At 32.7% G+C, this 26,738-nt stretch overlaps 3 protein-coding genes across 5 annotated transcripts; 2 read left to right on the forward strand and 1 right to left on the reverse strand.

Annotated features, from left to right (window-relative positions):
* Window positions 1-249: 249 nt before the first annotated feature.
* Window positions 250-3,518, forward strand: LOC133312445 (carotenoid cleavage dioxygenase 8 homolog B, chloroplastic). The gene is made up of 6 exons (XM_061513635.1): window positions 250-570; window positions 1,687-2,430; window positions 2,551-2,744; window positions 2,859-3,048; window positions 3,162-3,264; window positions 3,373-3,518. Exons 1-6 carry the CDS (start codon window positions 250-252, stop codon window positions 3,516-3,518), a joined length of 1,698 nt encoding a protein of 565 aa, XP_061369619.1.
* Window positions 3,519-4,220: 702 nt separating this feature from the next.
* LOC133312435 (probable transcriptional regulatory protein At2g25830) lies at window positions 4,221-10,290 on the reverse strand. Its single transcript, XM_061513624.1, has 7 exons — window positions 10,160-10,290; window positions 9,930-10,066; window positions 9,283-9,344; window positions 8,815-8,971; window positions 6,864-7,141; window positions 5,887-6,007; window positions 4,221-4,590 (listed from the first exon to the last, which is right to left on the reverse strand). The coding sequence occupies exons 1-7, from the start codon at window positions 10,245-10,247 to the stop codon at window positions 4,498-4,500; spliced, it is 936 nt and encodes a 311-aa protein (XP_061369608.1). The 5' UTR covers window positions 10,248-10,290; the 3' UTR covers window positions 4,221-4,497.
* A 10,645-nt stretch (window positions 10,291-20,935) lies between these two features.
* LOC133312417 (protein unc-13 homolog) lies at window positions 20,936-26,160 on the forward strand. Of its 3 annotated transcripts, XR_009751677.1 has the most exons (6): window positions 20,936-21,510; window positions 21,908-22,777; window positions 23,426-23,881; window positions 24,132-24,321; window positions 24,402-25,610; window positions 25,943-26,160. XR_009751677.1 is itself a non-coding variant. In XM_061513600.1 (5 exons), exons 1-5 carry the CDS (start codon window positions 20,989-20,991, stop codon window positions 25,331-25,333), a joined length of 2,970 nt encoding a protein of 989 aa, XP_061369584.1. In that variant the 5' UTR covers window positions 20,936-20,988; the 3' UTR covers window positions 25,334-25,851. The 3 variants fall into 3 exon arrangements, 2 of the variants coding, with proteins under 2 accessions (XP_061369584.1, XP_061369583.1); XM_061513600.1 differs by lacking the exon at window positions 25,943-26,160 and having other exon boundaries at window positions 21,908-22,790; window positions 23,439-23,881; window positions 24,402-25,851; XM_061513599.1 differs by lacking the exon at window positions 25,943-26,160 and having other exon boundaries at window positions 24,402-25,851.
* The last annotated feature ends 578 nt before the right edge of the window (window positions 26,161-26,738 follow it).

Below are 26,738 nucleotides of genomic sequence, written 5' to 3' on the forward strand. Positions count from 1 at the left end.
AATTAATTATAAGTTAATGTAGGGAAGTAAAGGCCTAAGAAAAAACAAGCCGCATGTCTCGTAGTGAAAAGGATTTCCACCAATCCAAGATTCCAAACAGCAACCATAGCTTCTTATAAACTAGATCGACTCATCACTCCTCACTCATTATAAAACGCCAACGTTACTAAGCAAACACCATCTATCTCTGTTTTCCTCTTGTTCTCTCAATCCATAACTATTCTATACTACATACACCCGCTTTTCCCCATGGCCTTCGCATCCTTTAATTCAGTTTTCAGAAACTCCATTTCATTGCCAACTATGGTTGTTTCTGATATGTCTGATAACGTCAGGAACGGGTTTTCATTTCCAAAAAAGACGTCCATTTATAAAGGACAGCGCAATCTTCAAGACTTGACCGTTGCGAATGTTGCAAGTCCATTGCCTGTGACTGCTCCACCGCCACCAACACCGCAGGAACCGTCAGGGACCACCGGCGGCCGCCAGCACCATGTTGCATGGACTAGTATCCCCCAAGAGAGATGGCAAGGAGAGTTACTTGTTCAAGGACAAATACCACTCTGGCTTGTAAGTCACCCTACACAAATTATTTGTCTTTCTCCAACACTCTCATGTTTTTCAGGAACAAATATCTTTACATGAGATGATAAAAAAGATAGGGTAAGATAATTTATCATATCTTACTTTCATTTCTTGTTTGGTGGATCGATAGGATATGATTAGCTCTCATTTTATTCTATCCAATACATGATTTCTTATTCTATGGGAAGAGGGCTGGATTAGAATTCAACAGATATTAAATATCCAATATATCCTCACGATACTCAGTATATTCCTACTCTACCCAGATTTCTTAACTTTTTTTTTTACCAATTAAACTATAGGCTTATAATTTCTCATGTTACATGAGAAATTCAAGTTTCTCTACAAAGACAGAAAGGGATGGAGTCCACCTTAAAGAAAATAATAATAATAATAATTGGTACCAACTCGAAGTGAGAGTGGTAGGAGAAGAGACTTCTCATGCAACATGAGAAGCCTTTTCCCCTTAAACTAATTATTTCAGCGTAGCCTAACTTATTAATTAACCCATTTATATCATAATTATAAAATATTAATAAGTAGCCTCTGATTAAATTTCACCTCAGGATTGACTCCCGTTGATATATACTTGACTTTCATAAAAAAACTAGAAAAACGCATACAAAGTGGGAAAAAAAGAAAGAAATCTTCTTTTGTTTAGGAGCTACAACGAACATGAATAATAATAATTATAATAATAAAGTCGCCGAATCTACACGTAATATAGATTTGTTGGTCCAGCAGAGCATATTTCTTTATATCATTAATTTAATGTTCGAATAATTAAATAATAAATATACATAATATCAAGTGATCTTTGAATAATGCATCCTCATCATTAATAATTATTTTATACATTATATGCGTATACGCAAACGTCATGATCAGGTCGATCATTTCGTTAACTACAACGATATAATATAATTTTTTTTGTTTTGTTATTTTTGTTTGCTATGACACGATTTATAAATTACATGTATACATCTACATAATTAATAACATGTATATATATAGTAAAGCTTTGTCTTATCCAAAAAAAAAGAAAAAAACAAAAGCTATATGTCGTTAGAGTAATTAATAAATATGAATAATAACATGCAGAAAGGAACGTACCTAAGGAATGGCCCAGGCATGTGGCACATAGGGGACTACAACTTCAGGCACCTCTTTGACGGGTACGCCACGGTGGTGAAGCTTCACTTCGAGAACGGCCGGTTAATCGCCGGCCACCGGCAACTCGAATCTCAAGCCTACAAAGCTGCAAAACAGAACCAGAAGATATGTTACCGTGAATTTTCTGAAGTGCCTAAGGCTGCAAATTTCTTGTCATACGTTGGGGAGCTTGCAAGCTTGTTCTCCGGCGCCTCGCTCACCGACAACGCAAACACCGGCGTGACGAAGCTCGGTGATGGCAGGGTGGTTTGCCTGACGGAGACTCAAAAAGGGTCCATAGTGATAGACCCTGAAACATTGGACACACTTGGAAAATTTGAGTATAGTGACTCTTTGGGGGGTCTTATTCACTCTGCACACCCCATTGTGACAGATAAAGAGTTTTTAACGTTGTTACCTGATCTAGTGAAACCAGGTTACCTTGTTGTGAGGATGGAACCTGGTACCAATGAGAGGAAGGTGATAGGTCGGGTCAATTGTCGGGGCGGGCCAGCACCCGGTTGGGTCCATTCTTTCCCTGTTACTGAGCATTATGTTATTGTGCCTGAAATGCCATTGAGGTATTGTGCTCAGAATTTGCTCAAGGCTGAACCAACACCATTGTACAAGTTTGAGTGGCACCCTGACTCCAAAGGTTTTATGCATGTTATGTGCAAGACTAGCGGAAACATTGTAAGTTATATATATATATAATCTCTGATATATATATATGTTATCATATGTGCTGTGTGTTTTAGTTTGACTAGTTAATTTTCAATCCATATTTTCTAATTACTGTGATTTCTAATTAAGGTGGCAAGTGTGGAAGTGCCTCTGTTTGTTACTTTCCATTTCATAAATGCATATGAAGAGGAAGATGAAGATGGGAGGGTGACGGCAGTTGTTGTTGACTGCTGTGAGCACAATTCAGATACTACCATTCTTGAAAAGCTTAGGTTAGAGAACCTTCGTTCATTTAATGGCGAAGATGTTCTACCTGATGCTAGGTAATTATTGATATATCTTACTTTTTTTTATCTTAGCCTTTCCTCAAAGGTGATATAACTTTTTTATGAATGAAAATAGTGGAAAGTCATAATTTATTGATTATTGATTAAAAGGGTTGGTCGGTTCAAAATACCACTGGATGGAAGTCCATATGGAACATTAGAGGCAGCATTAGACCCAAATGAACATGGGAAAGGCATGGACATGTGCAGCATAAACCCTAATAATTTAGGGAAGAAATACAGATATGCCTATGCTTGTGGAGCAGAGCGCCCTTGTAACTTTCCCAACACCCTCACCAAGGCAAATTTGCTTCATATTTCAGTTCTTAATTTCTCTCCCATTTATCTTTTTGGTTCCCTACATACTTAATTAGTTGAACGTGTTTTGATTTAATGTATATATGTAATATGCAGCTTGATTTTGAATTGAAAAAGGCTAAGAACTGGTATGAAGAAGGTGCTGTGCCCTCGGAACCATTCTTTGTGGCTCGACCAGGAGCAACAGAGGAAGATGATGGTAAGAAGACTCTTATATAATTCAAGCTTTGTGCTCTTTTTCATCCCCTTTTTGTTCTCCATTACAATTGGCATACAACTTCTAACCTATCTTTCTGTCATATGTCAGGCGTTGTAATCTCCATAATCAGTGAGAAAAATGGAGAAGGATATGCGTTGGTGTTAGATGGTTCCACCTTTGAAGAGATTGCTAGGGCTAAGTTCCCTTATGGACTTCCATATGGGCTGCATGGATGCTGGGTTCCAAAACAGTAAGGATATGCGTTGGTGTTGTAATCATATTTGGAAACCTGCTCGGAGAACACAATGACACAATGTGACCACTTGCAAGCATTAGTGCAAGCTTATAGCATTCCATAACGTATGCATGTGTATGATAAGGTTGCAGTTGTGGAATTCGTCTTCCCACAACATTTTCGCATTATGCATCATATATTATATTATCCCATTAAAATATCTCTATTTTTCTTGGTTCTGTGATTACCAATCCTTATTCGAAATAAAATCCTTTTACACAAGATCAAAAAGTATATCGTTAGAAATAATTAAGGTTACGCAATCATCTGACTGAATACCGTTGGTCAATGCATTCACTGGCTAGAGAATGATGATAGATGTTGGGATCACCCAAAAGAGATTTCTGGACTCGGATAAGGCATCTCTCAAAACTTGATGCTCGGATCCATCATCCATGATAGTCCAATTTGATACTAGCAATTAATTATACAAACATTCTAACCATTTCAGAGAAATATCTAGAGCTACGCCATATATAACTACGTACAAACCAACTCCTCTTTATGGTCTTCCCTCATGAGTATTTCAACAGCCAATTCCTATCTTGGTTGTTCAAACGTATCGCCAAAATCACTAGTGACATTATTATATATTCTGTTTCTTGGTTTACATGCAGATATGAATATTAATATAGTTCAATTGACTAGAAACTTCATGCGTAATATATTTCTTAAAAGACCAATCATGTAGACAGAAATCCAAGGAGATAGTTGCAAAGAAATCTCTCCCTGATCAAAGTACTTCGTCAATTTGTTAGTTAAGGCAATACATAATTTAAATATCCTCACTTTCGAATCAAATGAAATTCCCTTCCCAGAAAGCACGATTCTGGGAACCCTCGCAAGTAAAAAAAGGATCAGATTATGATATGAACTCCCAGTGTCGAAGATAAACCTTGTGCTGTTTGCTGAACAGCTTTTAAAGATATAAAAAATGACTATTTCTGGTCAGTATATACAGCATCAACGTCATCAAGCTCAAGTAATTTGCTCATAAGTTCCTTGTTCAAGTCCATAGCCTCATCGTCTACCTGAAAAATCAACAGTAAGTACTGACTCACGTTTTACCCAGCACCTTGTTTTCGTTTTTATTAAAAAAAAAAGGAATAGGCAATCCCTATTTTATGTAGAAAAATAGTAAAATTACATTCCAGAGTAGAATGCAGAAGTTAAATACCATTATAATCATCATCAATATACAATAAAGACACAAGCTCAAACAATTGATGGGAAGAACGATCTCATCCTTACAAAGTATGAAGTGGGTTTGAGGCTGCATTTAATTGCCTTGAGATTTGTCTATTCACATCAAGAGTTCAAGGCTACAATTAATGAATTCTTATTCTATAACTTAAGAAGAGAATGAGAATTGAGATTTCTCCAGTCTTGTCAGGGAAACGACTTCCATCTGATCGGTGAATAAAATTGTAGAAAAGAGAACTAATAACCCTCAACAAAGAAAACTACAACATGAACATAATGTTGGTATCCATGGAGTCAAGTGACGCAAGTTTCACATTACATATATATGTATTGACTATTGAGGACCATCATTGGGTATCAACCACTGTCCCCACCTTCCAAACAAAAATTAAACGGTAGAAATAGAATTGAATCTACTTCCCTTAATTGTTTAGGTCCATTAGTTAGTTAATTTACACATATGCCAGAAGTGCAAAGGCAGTGTCGTATGGAGCTAATTTAGAGGATAAGGAGTGGCGGCATTATACATCAACAGTACTTTTTATTTTCTCTGGACATACAGTTCTTTATTATTTTCAATTAAATTCGGAATTTCTCAGAACATGAAACTTTGGCTAATAATTTCCAACTCAAGAATGTGCCTCACCAATGCTCCATTTGGATTGAGGAAGGGAACACAAAAGGGAAAGGACTTTTTGAGAAACCAGACATTCTCACTTGGATGAAGACAAAATAATGGGAAAAAAAAATATGAATGTAAAAAGTTTTAAATTTCCTCCTCGATTTTCACTTCACTGTAATTTTTTAAAATTTTCTTTCCCTTTATCCCAACAGAATGGAAATGAAGACATAGGATAAGCATAACAGAGGTAGTTTATAACATGTAAATATGGCAAACAACTGTTGGAAAAACTAGATATACTCTCTAAGAAAGCTTCGGTAAAAAGGAAAAGTTTGTCTGGTAATGGAAAAAAAATAAAAAATTGGTGCAGTAATGGAAATATTTAAAACTTAACACCTTTAGGCTCGTTTGCTTGTTAACATTTGTATGCTATGGAGAAAAGAAAAATGAAACACCAAGATATGAATATGCAATAGTAATAGCAATAGCCAATAAAACAAACCTCAATCGTGGTATTTGGAAGAAGCTCAGAACCATTATCAGGCTCAAAATTTATGCCATCCTCTCGCAGCTTCGATAGTATAGATGAATAGTTCTCTGAAGAACCTACAATTTTATAATACCTGGCAAAGCGAATTAAAATCAATTCCTAGTAGGTCTATTGATGAAGATCCAAATCTTCTTGTTGTGAAGATATAACCAAATAGAACAGCGGAAGCTGGAACTTATTTTAGCCATTATTACAGTTACCAAAGCTACAGAGTAAGGAGACTAATTTAAGCGTGTGGGACTACAAAATTAACCAACCCCATAACAGATTATGTCATGGTGTAAGAAATGCTTGCCCTATATATGTATAGGATATCCTGGGCAGATAACCAATTCGACACAAATGTAAGTTTTGATACACTTAGTCACTTATACCATCCAATAACTTTTAAAAGAAAATGATTTTCATAAATCCAGCTGTTAAATTATAACTAATTCTCATGTTGATTTTGCTTGTCAGATTCAAGAAAAATTTAACAAAAATAAGCATCTATTCAAATTATTAACATTTTCTTTTATTTCAAAAACAAATTATTTGAATAAGAGAGACCAGTGTTTCCTCTATGCCATGCCAGCCCTCATAATTATGAGATGAGAATAACTGCAGATGGCACTTGGAAAATGACCACAGGCACTAGAGAAGTCTTCGCTTCAAATATTAGAAGCTAGGGTTTCAATGCAGATAATCATTCCACCTTTATCCATAAAGTTCACTACTCAAATCAAGGTATTCTAAAGCTAGGGTTGGTTTTGGGACACTCGGTCGTGGATAATGTGCTGCATGGATGTTGATTATTGATCACACATATGAAACCAATCTAAGATTCACGGACCTGTCAAAGTCAGCCACATTATGTAAAAGTAATGCTTTTATTCAGACTAGCCAATATATTCTTCACTCGTCAGTTAAAAAAAAAATCAGAGCATTACCTTTCTGACATATCCTCTTCAGTGTCATCTTCATAAGTTGGAGGTTCAATTACATCCTCAGCTCCAGCGTCTAAAGCAATGGCAAGCAGCTGATCTTTGTCAGCATTGCTGACTTTAATATTTACTACCCGAACCCGTCTAAACTTAAACATCACAGACCCAGAATCTGCCATCTTTCCTCCATAGTTCTTTACCACTTCTCTAATCTTTGCCACAGAACGATGTATCTTATCAGTTGATACCTCAACTACCATACTAGCTCCTCCATAACCATATACCTGAAGGGTAAAATATAGAAGGTGATGAGTTACAATAATAGTCCAGGAACCAAATTCCAAAAAATATAAACCACCAAGGGATAGTCATTGGTAGGTGGTGGATAGGGTACTATAGTAGCCGAGGCAAGGCCCAAACAGAAAAATGACCCGTTCCAACTGGGCCGGGGCCATACTCAATCTAGTAACCTAGACCCACTAACCCAATTGAGCCCAAACAGGGCTATTTTCCACTGCACCCAAACCTGTTTACCTTATTCCTGTTTAAAACTTATATCTAAGAATTGAACAAATAATAATAGCAAATAAAATTGTCCTAAAAATTGTTAAACATCTCAAACAGCCAAACATAATGCTTGTTTGGATAACTGGGATGAATCTATTTGAAGGGAAATGTATTTTAGAATAATTAATACTGAAGTAATTACTTTTGAAATTTGGATCAATAACTATTATGTTCAGGAATGTTTTCCAAAATTAATTTTGTAATATATATATGGGTCAGGATCATTTTACACCAGTGTAAGTTACACTCTTAATCTTCTCCGTTAATTTCACTTATATCTAAGGGCTCAAATTTTTTAGTAATGTGTGTCATTGGATACAAGTGGATCAATAGTCAAGATTGAGTGTAAGACTTCTAACTCTTACACCGGTGTAAGAATATCCTGCCCCATATATATATATATATAGTCAAGAAAGATCATTTTACACCAGTGTAAGTCATACACTCAATCTTGACCATTGATTCTATTTATATCTAACGGCTCTAATTTATTTGATATGTGAGCCGTTAGTTGTAAGCATATTAATGGTTAACATATATATATATATATATATATATATATATATATATATAGGGTATAGGCAGGTTATTCTTACGGCGGTATAAAAATAAGAAGTCTTTCACCTCCAATCTTAACCATTAATATACTTATATCTAAGGGCTCACATATCTAATAAATTAGAGACGTTAAATATAAATAGAATAAATGATCGAGATTGAGAGTGTAACTTATACTGGTGTAAAATAATCCTGACCCATATGTATGGCATCAGGTAAAATTTATTTTAGTAGCTAATTTAAAAAATATATATATTTTAAAGTATTTTTTTAATATTAAAAGTGAGGATGGGGTTGTAAATTAATTCTGCCCAAACAGATACTTGAGATGATGAAGGCACCAGAATTAATTATGGCAATGGCAACCAAATGTTAATTGCAATACCCATTATCCCAGAATGGATTTGGTTTCTTTCCTTTACCTTAAAAAGCCTGACAGTGTCATCTTACAAGAGAGGAAGAACAAACTACTTTTGTGTAAGATTGATAGACTCTGCGTAATGTTGTGTCCCTACACAAGAAAATTTATGCCTTTCTCTCTCAAAACATGACACTATCATATTCTTAAGAAAATGGAGATGATCCAAATCCGTGAAGAATGAAGTTCTTCAATGCAAATATCATCTTGACATTCTATGCAAACATGCTTATAATGGTTAAACAACAACTAAGTTCTTAAAAACCAACATAATGCTTATTTAATATATATTACACATTTGGTTATGAGATGAGGTGCATACTATACTACCTAACCCCAGAACTTGACCTACAAAATTACCCAGACCCATCTGCTTCCCCTTAGCAATCAAATCATGAGTAATGTTACACCAACCTCATAGATTTTCTCAATATAAGCCTCTTGTCCCTTCTCAGAAGCTTTCTTGATGTTGCGCTCAACAATATCTTTAGGCACATCAAGCTCTTTGGCTTTCTCAAGTACAGCAGCCAAAACTGAATTTGATGCCACATTTGAACCACCTTTCTTTACACTGTCATTCAGTAAGAAGAAAGTTATAATATGGTTCCTTAATCAATAAAGGAAAAGAGGATATTATATAACTCATCTAGTTGGAACCAATATGAATTACAGAATATATGATTAGGGAAAATAGGGCGCCAGTCCTGCACTAAAGAAAAACCTAAAGAAGATAAAAGGATGACTAAAGCCCGGGCATTGGCAGGGTGATTTGCTAAATACCTGTGTTGCCTTAAAATAACTTTGCCCAAGAATTACGGTGATATAACAAATGCACCATACTCTTAGCCTATGAAAAGCTACGGGTTAGTTGAAGAAACTTACGCAGACACAACTTCCTTTCCAATCCTTGAGTATAGTTTTGCTTTCTTTGCATCTTGGGCTTCCTGTATTTGTGGCAAGTATGAAAATTTGGATGTAGAATATTTCAAAGAATAGGAACCACAATAATTGGAAAATCGTTCGTATCAAACTGCAACCCAACTAAAAGCCAAAGAATGACGTTGAGCCTTACTCAAAAATAGTTGGAGAACTTTTCAAAAAATGGCCATAACCACATTTTATGGGTGAACAATCACAATAATTTACAGCTATATCACCTTCATATCATATCTGTCCAACCCTTCCCCAAGTATTTTTTCCTTTTAACGATTAATACAAATTCAGTTGAAGTTGACCTCAGAGGGGAAAAAAAAGATGCGTTACACTATTACAGTAATATCAGGGAGCAAGAGAGACAACAAGGACATCAACCCGGATCCACATACATTGTTGTCTCATTGATCAACATAAAATCAAAATGACACAAGGAAGATACTCATACAGTCATAATCATACTAATACTAGTTGGGATATTGAGAAATGGGGTTTGAAGTAAGGGCACGTGTGTTAAGTATTTTCATCAAATAGGTGGCATGCATACCCGAACTAACAACATAGAAGCAAACTCAATGATGAAGTAAAAGAGTGACCTTTCTACCAGCAATTTTGCTGGAACGCCTGCCCATACAAAGAGGAGTGGAAGTCCATATCTTTCTGACTCGAGAGTTATCAGTATAGGTTGCATTTGCATCCAACCATAATAAGCTTTTGTTCCGCAAACTATTCCCTGAATCACCAACGTCTCTGATTCAGGAATAATCATCATGTAATGAAAATGAATTGAAAATGCAAAGCTTAGACAGAGAGACTCAGAGAGTACCGTGAAGAAAGAGGGAGGAGGAGAAGTACGTAGAGGAAACCCGAATTGAGAAAGTGTGAAGCTGAAGCACCACTCTCAATGCTCTCATCCTAATTTTACAAGCTATACCATATCTTTCACAGTGCTGTGTCTGTCTTATTAGATTTCTTAGAAATTTCAATTCTACATATCTAAGTAATATATATATATTTATAGTTTGAAATTTTAATATGGTTTTAGTACTTTAATTATAATAAAAAAATATTATAATTACTTAAAAAAATACATAATTTATAATAATATAATAAAATTTACATACATTTACTTTCTAAAAGTATCTTTCTTTTAATAAGTTAAAATCATTTGATCTGATTTTATTTTCAAAACTCTACATGAGATTTTCTGGATCATGTTCCCATTTTACTATTTTAGACCATTTGAAGTAGTAAATCTATTTATTACAAGTCAAGTAAAATTATAAGTAATAATAAAAAAGCACAGACAGATAAAAGAATCATATGGGAGATAAGCTATAAAATAATTTATTTATTATAAAAGTGTAAAATAGATAAATTATATAATTTTTTAACGGCATTTATGAGCACTTAGACCCAAAAAAAAAAAACGAACTGGAAAGTATTTGAATTTTATTCTTTATAATTTACATGAGTTATAAGTATGCCTTTCATACAATTTTTTTATTTAATTAAATTTAAATTTTTTAAAATATAAGTTTAACTTGTTTTTTCAATAAGTTAGACTAAAATAGACTGAAAGTGAATTAGGTCAAATATTTTGATGTTAGAATATTTAATAATGAATGAGATGAGATAAAGTGGTACGAAATAAAATAAAATAATCGTGAGTATAACGGCTGGGTTTATAAATTAAGCATTGTGTTGTTGAACACTGTAAGCTTGTATTGTCTCTTTTTCTTTTATATTTGTAAAACAAGAAAATTATACGCTCTCTTTCTGGGCTTTTGTATCCGAATATTTTATTTTTCGAATAAGGAACAGGTCGTTGGTGGAAACCCAGACGAGAATCAGCCCACAAAATCTGAAAGTAAAAGCCCAACATTATGAAATTTATTTGATCCCTTCTTTCTATGTTTTAGACTTTGTACATTCACACTAAAAGATGAAAAGGCACAGTCTTCCAAATAAAGTTACTTGATATGACAAAAGATAAAAATAAAATCTTACATGATACACCTAAAGTTCAACTGTCAATTTAAGTAACAAAAACACAAATCCATGGTCGGGTGCTATATACATTAAAAGGAAAAGGTTATATTTATAAAAAAAAAATTTTACAAATCATATTCAATATGACCGATCAGACTTCAATTAATAGTATATGACCAGTCAGATACAGTACAGTTTGTAAACAAAAAATTTATAAATATAACATCTTCCGTAGACTAAAATATAATTATTACTTTTAAGAGTAAATAATCTCCTTTTCTACTATTTTTATCTATAACCCACATGATTTTACTATTCTTTAACACCTTTTCTTTAAATAAAAAAAATCATCAAATCTTTTTTTTTAAACACAAATCCATTGTACGGTGCTATATATATACTAAAATATTATTCTTAAATTTTCTCTTTTAAGTAAATTTTTCTTTATGAGTCTAAAATTAATATTTTTAATTTTTAATTTTATGTTAAAATTTTATTTTCTATCTTATAATTAAAATTAAGAAATTTAATATTTTTATATTAGAGTTTAATTTATTCTTTCTTTCTAAATTTGGTTGTTTTTTATAAAATAATAGAATACATGATGTCGAGAATGACTTGATTTTTTAATTTATCCATTTTTCAATAATGACATATATCATCATTTTTTTTCAGAATATTTTGTATTTTCATTTGCATCTTTGTGTTTCACCTAAATATAAAATACTGCTACTTTATCTATAGCCATGTGTATAATAATTATCAATGATATAGTTAGTCAATTAAATAATGAACTAATAAAGCTGTACATAATCATATGAAAAAAAAATTAAATTCATAAACAAATTTGTGTTTCAGTGGAATGGCAGCTGGTAGTTGGCGTGATTGAAGCAAACAATAATAAAGTAGTTAAAAAAAGCCACCAAGATATTTTTTGCCAGTTATGCAATAAATTATATATTCAATCATAATACTAACCATCAGCACCTAGTATGAACATAAGTTTGGTGAATCTCTCTACGACAGTGCTGATCCATATTCACTCAGAAACACTATACAGACAAAGGTGTAAACAACAGTAAAGATTAATATAGAATAGAAGAATACCCACATGAAAGGTCCCACCACACCAGCCACCTATTCCATGAATTAAACAGCACATTGCATGGACAATCTCTTGTCTTTCCCTGCAACTTCCAAATTAACATCTTTTTCTCTTAACAGTTTACAAAAAATCATGTGATGCTTGGTTGTCTCTATGTTACGTTGTTACGTGTCTTTCTTCATTCACACGTTCCATAGTTATAACTCGTAACTTCCCTTCCTTGTTTGTCCTTAATTAAACTATAAAGTACAAACAACAAACGACCAAAGCGGCGTTGTATCTTTACTCCCCCTTGCAGTATATTGAATTTTCACCTTTCATTTATAATTTTTTATTATTCTTGTTTTATTTATTAAATATTTTTAACCATGTTAATCAGAGTTAACAGGAACATCGTTGACAAAACAAGTCATTAGTTTAATTCATTTTCATTGAAAAGTGTGACATAGTAATGAGGCAAAATTTTCTACCCTGAATATTTCGTACTAAAGAAAAATCCCTGATGGTATTTACGGAAAATGTCTTTGACAATTGAAAAATATTATATCACATATATGACATAATTTCTCAATAAAAGTAACTAAAAAGGATAAAGTTATTTACGGGCTCCAGTAGATCTGAAATTAATGAATGATAAAGTCATCCCCTTATTGTTAGAATTTTTTTAGCTCAATTTTTCTGTGTTGCCGGTGTAAAATAAATTTTGCATTAAATAACACGTCGCAATATCATTTAATAAATTTAATTATATTAACAATTAAATAAAGTGTCCAACTCATTCAAAATATGATAACATATGACTTTTTTCTTCCTTAAATATTTTCTGAGTATACTAAACGGATTTGTTATTTAATCTTTTTTAAAATATAACTTTCATTGTGTACGATTTCATAGTTTTGTTTTAAACAATATTTAAGTTGCTATAATTGCAAAAACTATAAAAAGAAAATTCTCATATAAACTACTCAAACCATTTACAACTAGTTCTAATAAAACTAGGTCATAGAACAATTTGAAACAACTTCAACTTAGAAAAAAACAAAAACATATGTCAGCTCACATTTAAATTAATCAAGGAATTACTCAATTAATCCAATTTTAGTCAGATAGGATTATATAGGTGGCAAAGTTCTTTTTATAAAATTTTTAACATAATTCCATTATGAGGTATTCATTCAAAACCAATGACTAAGTTAGAATAATTCATTACCAAATGATTCATGTGCTGAGTGCTGCACACTTTTATATATGTAGAGAAAAAATTTATTAATTAGTGTAAATTCAATTTTTGCATCATACGAATTTTGCTCGTATTTCTTCATAAAAATTCTCCAAATTGATCCTAAAACAATATTGGATGGGGAAGTAAGCATTAAAATGCATCAAAATGGTGTTAAACTGTTGAAAACATGTTAATTTTTTCCCACCCAAATTACATGTCCTAGCTATTTGCAAATCGAGTTGCATTTGACCAAATTAGTGAGGAAGAAAACACTATCACTGCTTCGATTTTTCTTTCTTCTTTAACATACCCTAAACAACATTATTTTCAATTTCATCCCCACTTAGTAAATATCTAACATCATTTTTTTATCTAAGAACCATGTAAGATTGATCTATTAGTGATATCAACAGAGTTAAGATCAGAAAAACAGAATGTTGATTTGTTAAGTTAAAGGTTTAATTCGTAACAAACATGAGTTAATTAGAAAAAAGGTTAAAGGAGTGTACCCAAAAAAAAAAAAAAAGTTAAAGGACGGATTTACCTGACGATATCTAATAACTTGTACAGCCTTCCCGTGTATTAAGTTAACATTGATTCAACATTATCAACGCTCTTTAGCAATGTGATTTTTTTTTTTTTTGTAGTACATGGTAATTCTTATTTTAGGCCACTAGGACTCACCCATCAGGGGTTTTTATTCTTTTAATTTACCAATTTGGTATATGATTCAAGGTATTTATCAACGAGGGTTATTTAGTGACGCGAGGGGGACCCAGCGTCACTGAGTGCCGCTACTAACCCCTCGCGTCACTCTCAATTTTTTATTTTTTATTTTACTTTTTTCTATTGAGTGCCGCCCCCTTCCCCTGAGGCACTCACAGAATTGTGCCAAGTGGCACAATCTGGTTACTCTTATTACCGTAAAACTTCGGAAAGTCATAACTTTTGACTCGGGTATTCAAATCAGATGATTCTTTTTTTGATTTCACATAACTTTTCGAGATTTACCCAATGACACCTCATTTGATATATTTTACCTTTCATTAATATAGTTCAAATTTGCAACACTAATTACACCTTTTTACAGATTTGAATTATGTTTGTGAGAGATAAAATATGTTAAATGAGATGTCATTGCGTAGATCTCAAAAAGTTATGTGAAATCAAAAAAAAAATCATCTGATTTGGATACCCGAGTCAAAAGTTATGCCTTTCCGAAGTTTTACGGTAATAGGAGTAACCAGATTGTGCCACTTGGCACAATTCTATAAGTGCTCCGAGGGAGGGAGGCGGCACTCAATAGAAAAAAGTAAAAAAAAAAAATAATAATAATAATAATATGAGTGGCGCGAGGGTTTGGTAGCGGCACTAAGTGACGCTGGGTCCCCCTCGCGTCACTAAATAACCCTCATTCGTAAATACCTTGAACCAAATACTAAATTGATAAATTAAAATCACAAAAAACCTCAATTGGTCAAAGAGCCCTAGGACTAGTCTAGTGGTGTGGGGGGTTGGGCAGTGGACAGTAAGTGTTGTGTTTGATTCCCAATATATTTAAACAAAAAAAGTTCTTATTTTTTATTAGTGTATGATCAATTCATCACCAATTAGGCTGGGCATGACTATATACAATTAAAGATAAAAAGATGTTCACGAAGACAAGGTATGATATATGTGTAGATGCTGAGATGTTGGATACTTGGTGAGATAGAGGATTGTAGGCGAGATGGTTGGGCAGTAATTTAGTATATCTGGGCCATGAAGGACCGAATACTTTAACGCTCAAGTCAATTTAATATTCAAAGAGGTTGGAGTATTTAAGGAGAGATATCATACATGGGCCAAATGCCTCTATATTTATAGTCCTTGAGCATCGTGTGTTATTATCGTCCTTCATGAGGTGATGTCTATGTTGATTGGTGGATAGATGTGACCTCTCTGAGTCTATTTCTTAGTGGCTAAATACCTAAGTAAAATTAATGTCTCTTTGGCGAAATTATTTGCCTTTTAAGATATGTCACACAGGATTTTGAGCCTTTTTGGGTCGTTAATAATTGAGTCTTTATATTGGATGCAGTCAGTCCAGATCAGTATATAAAAGGTTTTAGAGAGTTAAAAAAAATTAATACCATTGTATTTATATGTATGATAAGTTCAGGATTTTTAAATTTTAATTTCAAAGTCATTTTACGTTTGACACTTAGACTTGAGCATCTAAAACAGTTTAGTATTACATATGATAATAATAAATTATTTTGTATATCTATATCTATCTAACTTTATTATTCAGAATCTTCTAATCACAAAAAAAAAATAGAATCACATGTCAACAATTTCTGTTTTGCCAAGCAACCCCTTCGCTTCTCATCCTTCCATGACAATTAAAAATGATTATTTCTAATATGATTACTAGGTGAAACTTGAAAGGCTGTATTGCCTTTACCATTTTTTTAGGTGGGTGATAGTGACACCACTAAAACATATCAGTTAATCAGATTATGGAGCTCATTTTGGGTGCGAGTATCAACTTCTGTACCCAAAATAAATAAATATGGAATATAGGTGAAAATAATTACAAATATAAAGATAATATAAAAGTGTTACCTTTTGTATGACACACTACAGATTATGGGTATTGTTATTTTTATTTGATCTTTTCCTTTTTTTACGGAGATCTAATTATTGGGATGATATAGACTTTATTGTTAATTGACATATTTTCCAAACAAATGTTATAAAAATAAATTAAATTGATTTCTTATAATAAAATTAAGTTAATTTTAGTTTTAAAATATTTTGTTATATTATGATATACATTATATCATAATTTATTATTATTTTTATACATATGTGGGATTTATTATTATTTACATTACAGATGAATGAAAATTTTACATGAAAATATATTAATATTTAAATTTTATAGATAAATATTTGTAATGTAGAATGATAAATATTTTAATTAAAATATATTATTACCCAAATTACAACAAAATATACATATTAAACAGAGATATATAAAATAGTATTTACAAATATATTAAATATAATTGATAACAATAAATATTTACATAATAGTAAAATAAAAAATTAAAATAGAAACATATTAAAATTTAAGCCATATAAATAAATATATACATATACGGAATTTTTTTATAAAAGGATATTAATATTTAAATTATAAAAGTAAACATTTATATTACATGCTATAAATACATTTTGAAATTTTGCCAACATGTAAAGCGCAGAACTCAAATGTATAATAATTTTAAATTTTTTATTACAAATGTAAAATAACTAAACAAATTATTATTGTTATTATTTTTATAGATGATCTAGAGGTATCTTCACACAACCTCCTCCAACTACTTTATTCTCGGAGTACGGCTTTTAAGACTAGCTTCACATTGAAATAGAGGATGCATTGAACGATTGTGAGAGAAATGGTGAGATTAATCCCCTTCAAGGAAGACACAGTTTCGTTATTATCCCTAAAAAATTCCAAGAATCCCAAATATATTATTTTAACATATTAACCATTATAAATGAATTAGTGATAAGGGAGTTAGATAATTTATACCAGGTTACAATTCAAATTTTAATACAATTATTGTATCTAAAAGTTATTTTCATATATTTATTTCAGATATTCTAAATAAAGTTTTTTTATAAGGATTATCTGCTAATTGAAAGTTTCAATTATAATAATATTTAGCTAAATTATGATTTTAAAATACTTGAATTTATTACTTCATTAATGTTTTATTGTTTAATTTAAAAAATATCAAAAATAAAAAATAAAATAAAAAATAATATTTTAATTTTTAAAAAATGATAAATGAAGAATATTTATTTTCTAAAATAGTATATATTTAAAATGAATTTATTTTACTTGTATTAATTTTTCATAATAATAAAAAAACATTGAAAGTCAAATTCAGAACTACGCGCAATCACAAAGGTCATGATTCATAATTTTATATTGTTGTTAGACTTGCCATATGGTGTTTTGGTGTTGAAGTTTTAACGCATAATAAAAAAATAAATGTGAAGAATAAAATAAGAGAAAGAAAAGGAAAAGACCAATAAAGGTAATAGCTGGCTGGTTGTTCCTTTTGACTTTCCGCTTCTGTTATGCGTGCGTTCCTTCCTTGCTGGTCGACAAGCATTAATCCCACTCACTTTAATTTTATTTTATTTTTGGAAATACCACTCACTTTAATTTTAGTAAAGTTAATTGTTTTCGTAAATTGTCTATGTTAAAAAATTGTTTATTAAAAAAATTCCGTAAGAATCTTTTGCTTAAAACATTCTCAAACTTTAAAATAAAGGGAGCAAGGAGAGAACAAAAATTAACAACCTTAATTTATAATTAATCTAATGGTAATGAAAAATTTAGTAAGAATAGTAAGCCAATATTGATAATAAGTATAATTTCTCCCATTTTACTCTTTAATATCTGTATTACTCAAGTTTGATAATATGTTTAATAATTTTGAAGATGGTTCCAATATTTTCTCATATTTCATAGTTTTTTTATTTATTTAATCGAGTTCATAAGTCTATCATTAGTATGAGTATGGTAGTATTTTGTTTTTTATAATATATCATTTCACAACCTTACCTGCCGTATTGATTTATTGAAATATGATTCTTCTTCTTCTTTTTTCCTCTTTTCTTTAATTCCTGCAAATATCTCTTTTATTATGTTTGGCCATAGCATGATTTTTTGTAGATGGAGTCCGGTTTTCTGAACAGAGAAAAAAAGATCTTATAATGTATTTTTCGGAGTACATACTTATTTTAAAGTTATAGTAAGTTGATAGTAGAAAAATTTGATAATAAGAATGTCTTTACTCATATTTAATTATAATAAATTTTAAGTTGAGAAAAAGTATTAGAATATTTACGAAATCACCTTATAATGTCATTATTGTATCTTTTAACATTTTTTAATGTCTTAATTTGTTTTTAAATCAATTAGGATAAAAAATATGATATTAGTATTATTCGGGGTTTGTACTCAATCTTCTATATTACTTCTTTACACATTCTTTGCACCGATTTCAGTACAATTATATATATATATATATATATATATAGGGAAAAAAGTTTCTGATGTTACTTTAAATAACTTTATCTAATGTTCATCGAAACGACGTCGTTTTGGGTTGAAAAATTAAAAAATCAGAGTGATAAAGACTATTATAACCCTGAAATAAATTAAAATTACAAAAATACTATGATTTCCGTCCCAAAACAACGTCGTTTTGATGAACAGTAGATAAAGTTATATAAAGTAACATCAGAAAAAACAAACCCATATATATATATATATATATATATATATATATATATATATATTCCTCTCTTCTTACTTAAAATTATATAATTTAAGCATTATCTTGAAATAGCATAATATATGTTGTTCTTGAAAGGAAAAGTATGAAATTATTGGATAATATACATTTTGAAAATTTCATTATATTTTCCTTTTCAAATTACATGTATTTACAAAATCTCAATATATTATTTTTTGTTTTGGTCATCTCACAGTCAAAGGAATTTATAGTTAATTCAATTCAAACATTATGATTTTTCTTTGTATTATTTTAAAGCAAATATTCTCAAAGACAAAAATTACTGTTTCAGAGATATATTGTTTACTGTACCAGAAAGGAAAAAAAATGATATATCTTTTACGATTATTTGGTTGAAATATATAAAAAGTTATTAAAATAATTGCAATACGACCTAAATGAAGTGCTATATTTCGATTTTTAATTGAAACTGTGAATGTATATATTCTAAGAATTGTTACTTGACGTTTACCATTTCAATTTCTCCATAAAATTAAATTCAAACTTTTCGGATAGAAGTTGGGAAAACAAATGTGATTGAAATCCTATTACATATTCACGGTTCCACATTGACCACTTCAAAATGTAACTTCAATTGACCTTTCATATATATATATATATATATATATATATATATATATATATATATATATATATATATATATATTTGGCACATATATATATATATATATATATATATATATATATATATATATATATATATATATATGTTTGGCAGGTCATATTCGACCACGCATTCAAATCAATGTTTATACTTTTACTTGCTCCAACAACTTATTAATTTCGCTAGTTGCGATCGTAAAAGAATCATTCAATTTTGGTCCGCCTAAATTTGCAACTAGAACATATGTAATACGGATGAAGAATTCAAATCACAGTTCTATATTATTATAACTTCCACATGGAGAAAATAGATGCGAAAAACGTAATGAATAGTATTATATATATATATATATATATATATATATATATATATATATATGGAATGTCATATTTATAATCTATTTTCATTTACAACATCTTATAATCATATTTTAATGATTACTTTTCGCCAATTAATAATTATCATTTATTATGAATTAATAATTAATTAATAAATTTGATTTACGAAAAATAATAATCGTTAATTGACAAAAATCAACTATTAAGATATATTTATAAGAAATTATAATCTTCCTTTATATATTATATATATATATATATATATATATATATATATATTGATTTATTTACGAATCGTATCGAATAATATTCACCCGCATTCGTGCGTAAAATGCACCCATCATGTGCTTAGAATATTATGTGTGCGTTACTAAGTTTGAGGAAGTTTGCCTTAGATTTATGAAGACAATTACAAAAATCTTTCATGAAACGAAGGATCGTGCAATCTCACTAATTTGAGCTCCAGCCTCCAGGTTTTACGAACTTGTTGCCAATTGGTTGGTTGGGGTTATTATCATTTTTATTTTAACGAAATAAAAAATCCCATCCAATTGGTTGCGACTTGCGGTTATTGTTAAAAGACTATATCATATTACCCAAAAAAAGAAAGAAAGAAAAGACTATATCATTAATACACGCAGTTAAATATGTGAATTATTTTCCTCTTTGCGACGTGATAGATCGAATTATTTCAGAAAGTCAGAAGAAAGAAAAAATAAGATAACGACTGATAATTGACTATTAAAACAACATAATATTTAAAAGTATAAGAAGTGCATTTAAATTAATTATATAAGAATTTAATTTGGCATAGTTGTAATTTGCGGAAAGAGAAAATGCATGAAAAGTAAAAGAGAAAGAAAGAAGAGGCACTGTCCCTATCTAATCTCAACACTTTTACCGTGTATGTATGTAGTCCATACTATTGACTCTCTCTGCAATCCTTGTTTATTCTACTTCTTCTTCTTCTTCTTCTTCTTTTACCTTTAATTTATTTCTCTCTCTGTGCAATGGCGCATCTCTTCAGGGACCTTTCGTTGGGCCATTCCAAGAGAGAAACAACACCGCCACCGCCGCCGCCGACAATGCCTCCCAAATCAGCCACCGTCGCCGATGACCTTCCGTCTCCGCTGGGTCAACTCGCCGCAAACTTCTCCGATTCCGAACTCGCCCTAACCGCTTACGAGATCTTCGTCGCCGCTTGCCGTACCTCCGCTGGCAAGCCTCTCAGTTTTGTTCCCAACTCGTCCTCCAACCACACTGACTCTCCGAGTCACAACTCGCCTAACTCGCCAGCGTTCCAGCGATCTCTCACCTCCACTGCCGCAAGCAAGGTCAAGAAGGCCTTCGGGTTGAAATCGCCCGGTTCTGGCTCGAAGAAGAGCCCTGGCTCCGGTTCGGGTTCCGGTTCGGGTCAGGGGAAGCCGAAGCGGCCGATGACGGTTGGGGAGCTCATGAGAAATCAGATGAGGGTTTCGGAGGCCATGGATTCGCGTGTGAGACGAGCGCTGCTCAGGATTTCTGCTGGCCAGGTCGCTTTCATATCAATAATTTGCATTAACCAAACTCTTCATTTTTTCGCCATTGCACTTCACACATGTTCACTTTTTTCTTATGAATATTTTTTTTTTTTTCCTGTGTGTCTGTGAGTGTTGAAATGCATGTTCAAAGTGGCGTTTGATCCGGCTTTGGTAGATGCTATTCCATTTAATTTTCACTTGTTTATCGGTTTTCTTATTCGAATTCAATCATGTACTCCTTTGATCTGCTATTGGATTCTTCAGATTTTGTAATCTAAGCAGTGTAATGACACTTTGATCCAATGATAACTCATGTTGAAATATAAATTCCTTGAGCTGCTCATTAAGGTAAACAAATTATTCAAGTATAATTGACCATGGTTATGCTATCTTGTGGACTTTATAACAGGTCGGAAGACGGATTGAGTCTGTGGTAGTTCCACTTGAGCTATTGCAGCAACTCAAGGCTTCGGATTTTACTGATCAGCAAGAGTATGGAGAATGGCAGAAGAGGACCCTGAAGGTTCTGGAGGCAGGTCTAATTTTACATCCTCACATGCCTCTTGATAAATCGAATTCTGCTGCACAACGGCTGCGGCAGGTTATTCATGCTGCTTTGGATAAGCCTATAGAAACCGGGAGGAATAATGAGTCCATGCAGGTTCTTCGTAGTGCTGTTATGTCTCTTGCAAGTAGGTCATATGATGGGTCTCTCACTGATTCATGCCACTGGGCAGATGGGATTCCTCTGAATCTCCGGCTTTATGAAATGCTTCTGCAATCCTGCTTTGATGCTAATGACGAGTCATCAGTTATTGAGGAATTTGACGAGCTAATGGAACAAATCAAGAAGACCTGGGGAATTCTTGGATTGAACGAAATGTTTCATAATCTCTGTTTCACTTGGGTTTTATTTCACCGATTTGTTGCAACTGGCCAGATGGATCTTGACCTGCTGTCTGCTGCTGATGGCCAGCTAGCTGAAGTTGCAAAAGATGCAAAGACAACAAAAGATCCAGAATATTCCAAAATTTTGAGTTCTACATTGACTTCAATATTGGGGTGGGCTGAGAAACGGCTTCTTGCATATCATGAAACTTTTGATCGTGGAAATGTTGAAACCATGGAGGGCATTGTCTCTTTAGGGGTAGCAGCAGCTAAGATTTTGGTTGAAGATATATCTAATGAGTATCGGCGTAGGAGAAGAACTGAAGTCAATGTGGCCCGTGAAAGAATTGAAACTTACATCAGGTCATCACTACGTACCACATTTGCACAGGCAAGTTTTTACTGTCTGCCACTGGCTTTTTCCTTTAGTAAAAGATGATAGACAGTCTTAGACTAGAGGATTATCATCTCCTGCTATGGCAATAGTGCTTAATGTAAGAGAAATAGGTTTTTTTTTTTTTTTTTTTTAACTCTTAACTTTCAGGTTGGTTGTGCTTGACAATATAGTGACTGCACATTTTTACTTATAAAATCAGTGTGAAACTATGTTGGTATACAAACTACAATTCTAGCACTGGGTGACTGAGGAAGTGGGAAAACTTGATATCTCATATTCAACACATCCTCATTAAATAAACGCAGTCTATAAGGCATGAAAATTTGGAGATCTATATTATTATTTACTTATTTTTGTTGTTGTGTGTTGGGGGGGGGGGGGTGTTTGAGAAGGGGTTATTTTACATGTGCCCAAAACAGCTTAGCGGGGTCGGTGTAATTGCCTGAGTAGTGCAGTAGCAATGGATAGTTTGATAATGAACTAAACATTGGTACCTAGTCATTGCAAGTTAGTTGTGGGTAATATATTGTGATCTTAATTAAATTTATGACTTTAGTTTTCGTGTTAACTTCTTCATCTATCTGCCTCTAAATTTTCTGATAGACGCATGTGCTGAAATATGCTTGTTTTGCTGCTGCATAGATAATGGAGAAAGCAGACTCAAGCAGGAGAGCGTCCAAAAATCAACCAAATTCTCTCCCTCTCCTTGCCATCCTTGCAAAGGATGTAGGTAGCCTGGCTGTTAATGAAAAGCAAGTGTTCAGTCCAATACTTAAGAGATGGCATCCTTTGCCAGCAGGTCTTGCTGTGGCCACCCTTCATGCATGCTATGGAAATGAGCTGAAGCAATTCATTTCAGGTATCACAGAATTGACACCAGATGCTGTTCAAGTGTTGAGAGCTGCAGATCAGTTGGAGAAAGACCTTGTGCAGATTGCAGTTGAGGATTCAGTGGACAGTGAAGATGGTGGTAAAGCAATAATCCGTGAGATGCCTCCTTATGAGGCTGAAGGTGCAATAGCCAATCTTGTAAAAATATGGATTAAAACTAGGTTAGACAGACTGAAAGAATGGGTTGATAGAAATCTGCAGCAAGAGGTTTGCATTCATCACCTTTTCTTTTGTTATCGGTTGATGAATATTAGATCAGGAGTTTATAACCTATTACCGAAAGTCATTGCTAAATATCTGTGAGTTGTACGTATGTCTTTTAATCATGAGATTTTTTTAGTAGATAAGTGATAACATGTTCGTAGCTATGCATGTGATTAATTTTCTTGAGTTCTGATTTTATACACCAATTGATTGCCTCTATTTTGAACTAACCTAGTTTACTCTGATATCCTAGCTTTGGAATTCGCAAGCAAATCAGGAAGGATATGCCCCATCTGCTGTTGAAGTTTTGCGAATCATAAATGAAACTTTGGATGCATTCTTTCAGCTTCCAATACCCATGCATCCTGCATTGCTTCCTGAAGTGATGAATGGCCTTGACAGATGCCTTCAGTACTATGTTGCCAAATCAAAATCTGGCTGTGGTAAATGATACTGAAATTTTATCATTGAGCTCTAATGTTTGATATCTGTAGTAACTGTTGTTCTTTGTTCTAATATTCAGGATCACGAAATACATTTGTTCCGATAATGCCAGCATTAACCAGATGCACTATTGGCTCAAAGTTTCAAGGCTTTGGGAAGAAAAAAGATAAATCTCCAAATTCTCAGAAGAGAAATCCTCAGGTTGCAACAAATGGGGATAGCTCTTTTGGGGTCCCACAACTCTGTGTTCGCATAAATACTTTGCAATGGATCCTGGGTGAATTTGATGTTCTGGAAAAAAGAATAATTACGCTTTTACGGAACTCTGAATCTGCTCATGAAGAAGATTTTTCAAATGGATTAGCAAAGAAGTTTGAACTATCTCCTGCTGCATGTCTTGAAGGAATTCAGCAACTCTGCGAGGCAGTGGCATATAGAATTGTCTTCCATGATCTAAGCCATGTTTTATGGGACGGTTTGTATGTTGGGGATCCATCATCGTCCAGGATTGAGCCATTTCTTCAGGAACTTGAGCAGAAGTTGATGTTCATTTCAGACACTGTTCATGAAAGAATTCGCACGCGTATTATTGCTGAAACAATGAGAGCTTCCTTTGATGGATTCTTGCTTGTATTGCTTGCTGGAGGCCCCTCTCGAGCTTTTTCCCGGAAGGACTCTCAAATCATAGAGGATGATTTCAAATATCTTAAGGATCTATTTTGGGCAAATGGGGATGGCTTGCCTTCTGAAATAATAGATAAGTTTTCAACCACTCTGAGGTCTATCCTCCCCCTTTTCAGAACCGACACAGAGAGCCTCATTGAGCAGTTTAGACGGTTAACCCTGGAGACATTTAAATCCTCTGCCAGGTCTAGACTTCCATTACCTCCTACTTCTGGACAGTGGAATCCATCTGAACCAAACACACTGTTACGTGTTTTATGCTATAGAAATGATGAATCAGCTTCTAAGTTTCTTAAAAAGACATATGATCTACCTAAGAAACTTTAACACGCATGAGAAACAGTAAGTGAAATGGCAAACGGAGATAGTTGGAGTAGGAGATGCGTTCTGCTTAACTGTCTGGTTCGGCTTGTATTTAGTATAACATTGCCCAGCAGGTAATTTATCTTCATTGTTGAGAAAGATTTACTTCAGGATGCGGCTGTCTTGTACAGTAAGTACATTGGGAATATTGGCCAAAAGCTTTGTGCTATCGGCATATTCTTCGAGTCCAAAGAGAGGCAGCATAAATGTTGGTCATGAGTATGGCTGGCTTATCGCGAAGGTAGTAGAATATTCTTTATGATTCATTAATTATTGGAAGATTAGAGATATCTCACGATGGTTTATTCTGTGTTTAGCTTTTTTTTTTTTTTTTTTTTTTCTTATGCCTTTTGAGAGTTGTCTCTATATATTACATAAAAATGATATCCTTGTTCTCTATATTCTTTTGTTGAATTTCTTTGGATTGGGTTGTCTGTCCTATTTTTAGTAGTATAAAATGCAGGCATTGTATAGCACATTTGTTGATGAAAAAGTTTATGCCATTATTTATTACTTTTAGTATGTATGAAAAGGCCGGCGTTGATTTAACGTTTTGCTTATATGTTAATGCAGTAGTTCTCTTTCATGTTATGCATATCTCAAGTCGTACACGTTTTCATTTTCGGACATATACTAATGTAGTTTCTGGTCGGGAGTGATGACATGTGCCACGTGTGGACAGCGTGAAATACCTTTGGCTGCCTGATTGCTGGAAAGTGATAGACTTGGTACTCGTTATCCAAATGCGGCAGAGCAACTGCTCTTGCTGTACTTCCTAGGATTGAAGTTGATAGGGAATGTGACTTGCAATTTAATTTATTTATTTTTAACACTTTTGTGGGATTACCTTGCATTTTTGTACTGCTGACTGTCGGTGTCGTCTTCTTGAATGAAGGGGGAAAAAAACGCAAGAATTTTTCAAAATATGAAAGTATTCGCTAAAACTTCACCAATGCCTCATTGGTAGTGTAGTTATTTTGGAGAGAAATAGAAATAATTTTTTTAAAGAACTCATAGACACTAGTGAAAAAAAATTGATATATGCCTTTAAAAGAGTACTTGTATTTGTATGTATTTTTTGGAAAATGTTAACCATGTATAAAACAATAAAATATCTAATAATTTGAAATCATAATTCATGATATTGAAAGAACAATGTGTGAAAAACCTGTTAAATTTAGAAGTGAAAAACAACAGAGGGGTTAACATTTTATGGTGTAAAATTATGTGTAGATATAACATGGCAGAACAGTAGCACGCATTTCAACCTTGTTACCTCGCTGTAACTGTACAAACAAGGGTCCCCGAGATATCTATCCACTTCTATTTTTTTGAACTGCACACCACAATTGTTGCATTATACTTTCAT

The sequence above is a fragment of the Gastrolobium bilobum genome, unplaced genomic scaffold (genome assembly GCF_033153095.1).
Source record: "Gastrolobium bilobum isolate Gb01-03AN ecotype WA unplaced genomic scaffold, APGP_CSIRO_Gbil_v1 utg3492, whole genome shotgun sequence".
Lineage (NCBI taxonomy): Eukaryota > Viridiplantae > Streptophyta > Magnoliopsida > Fabales > Fabaceae > Gastrolobium > Gastrolobium bilobum.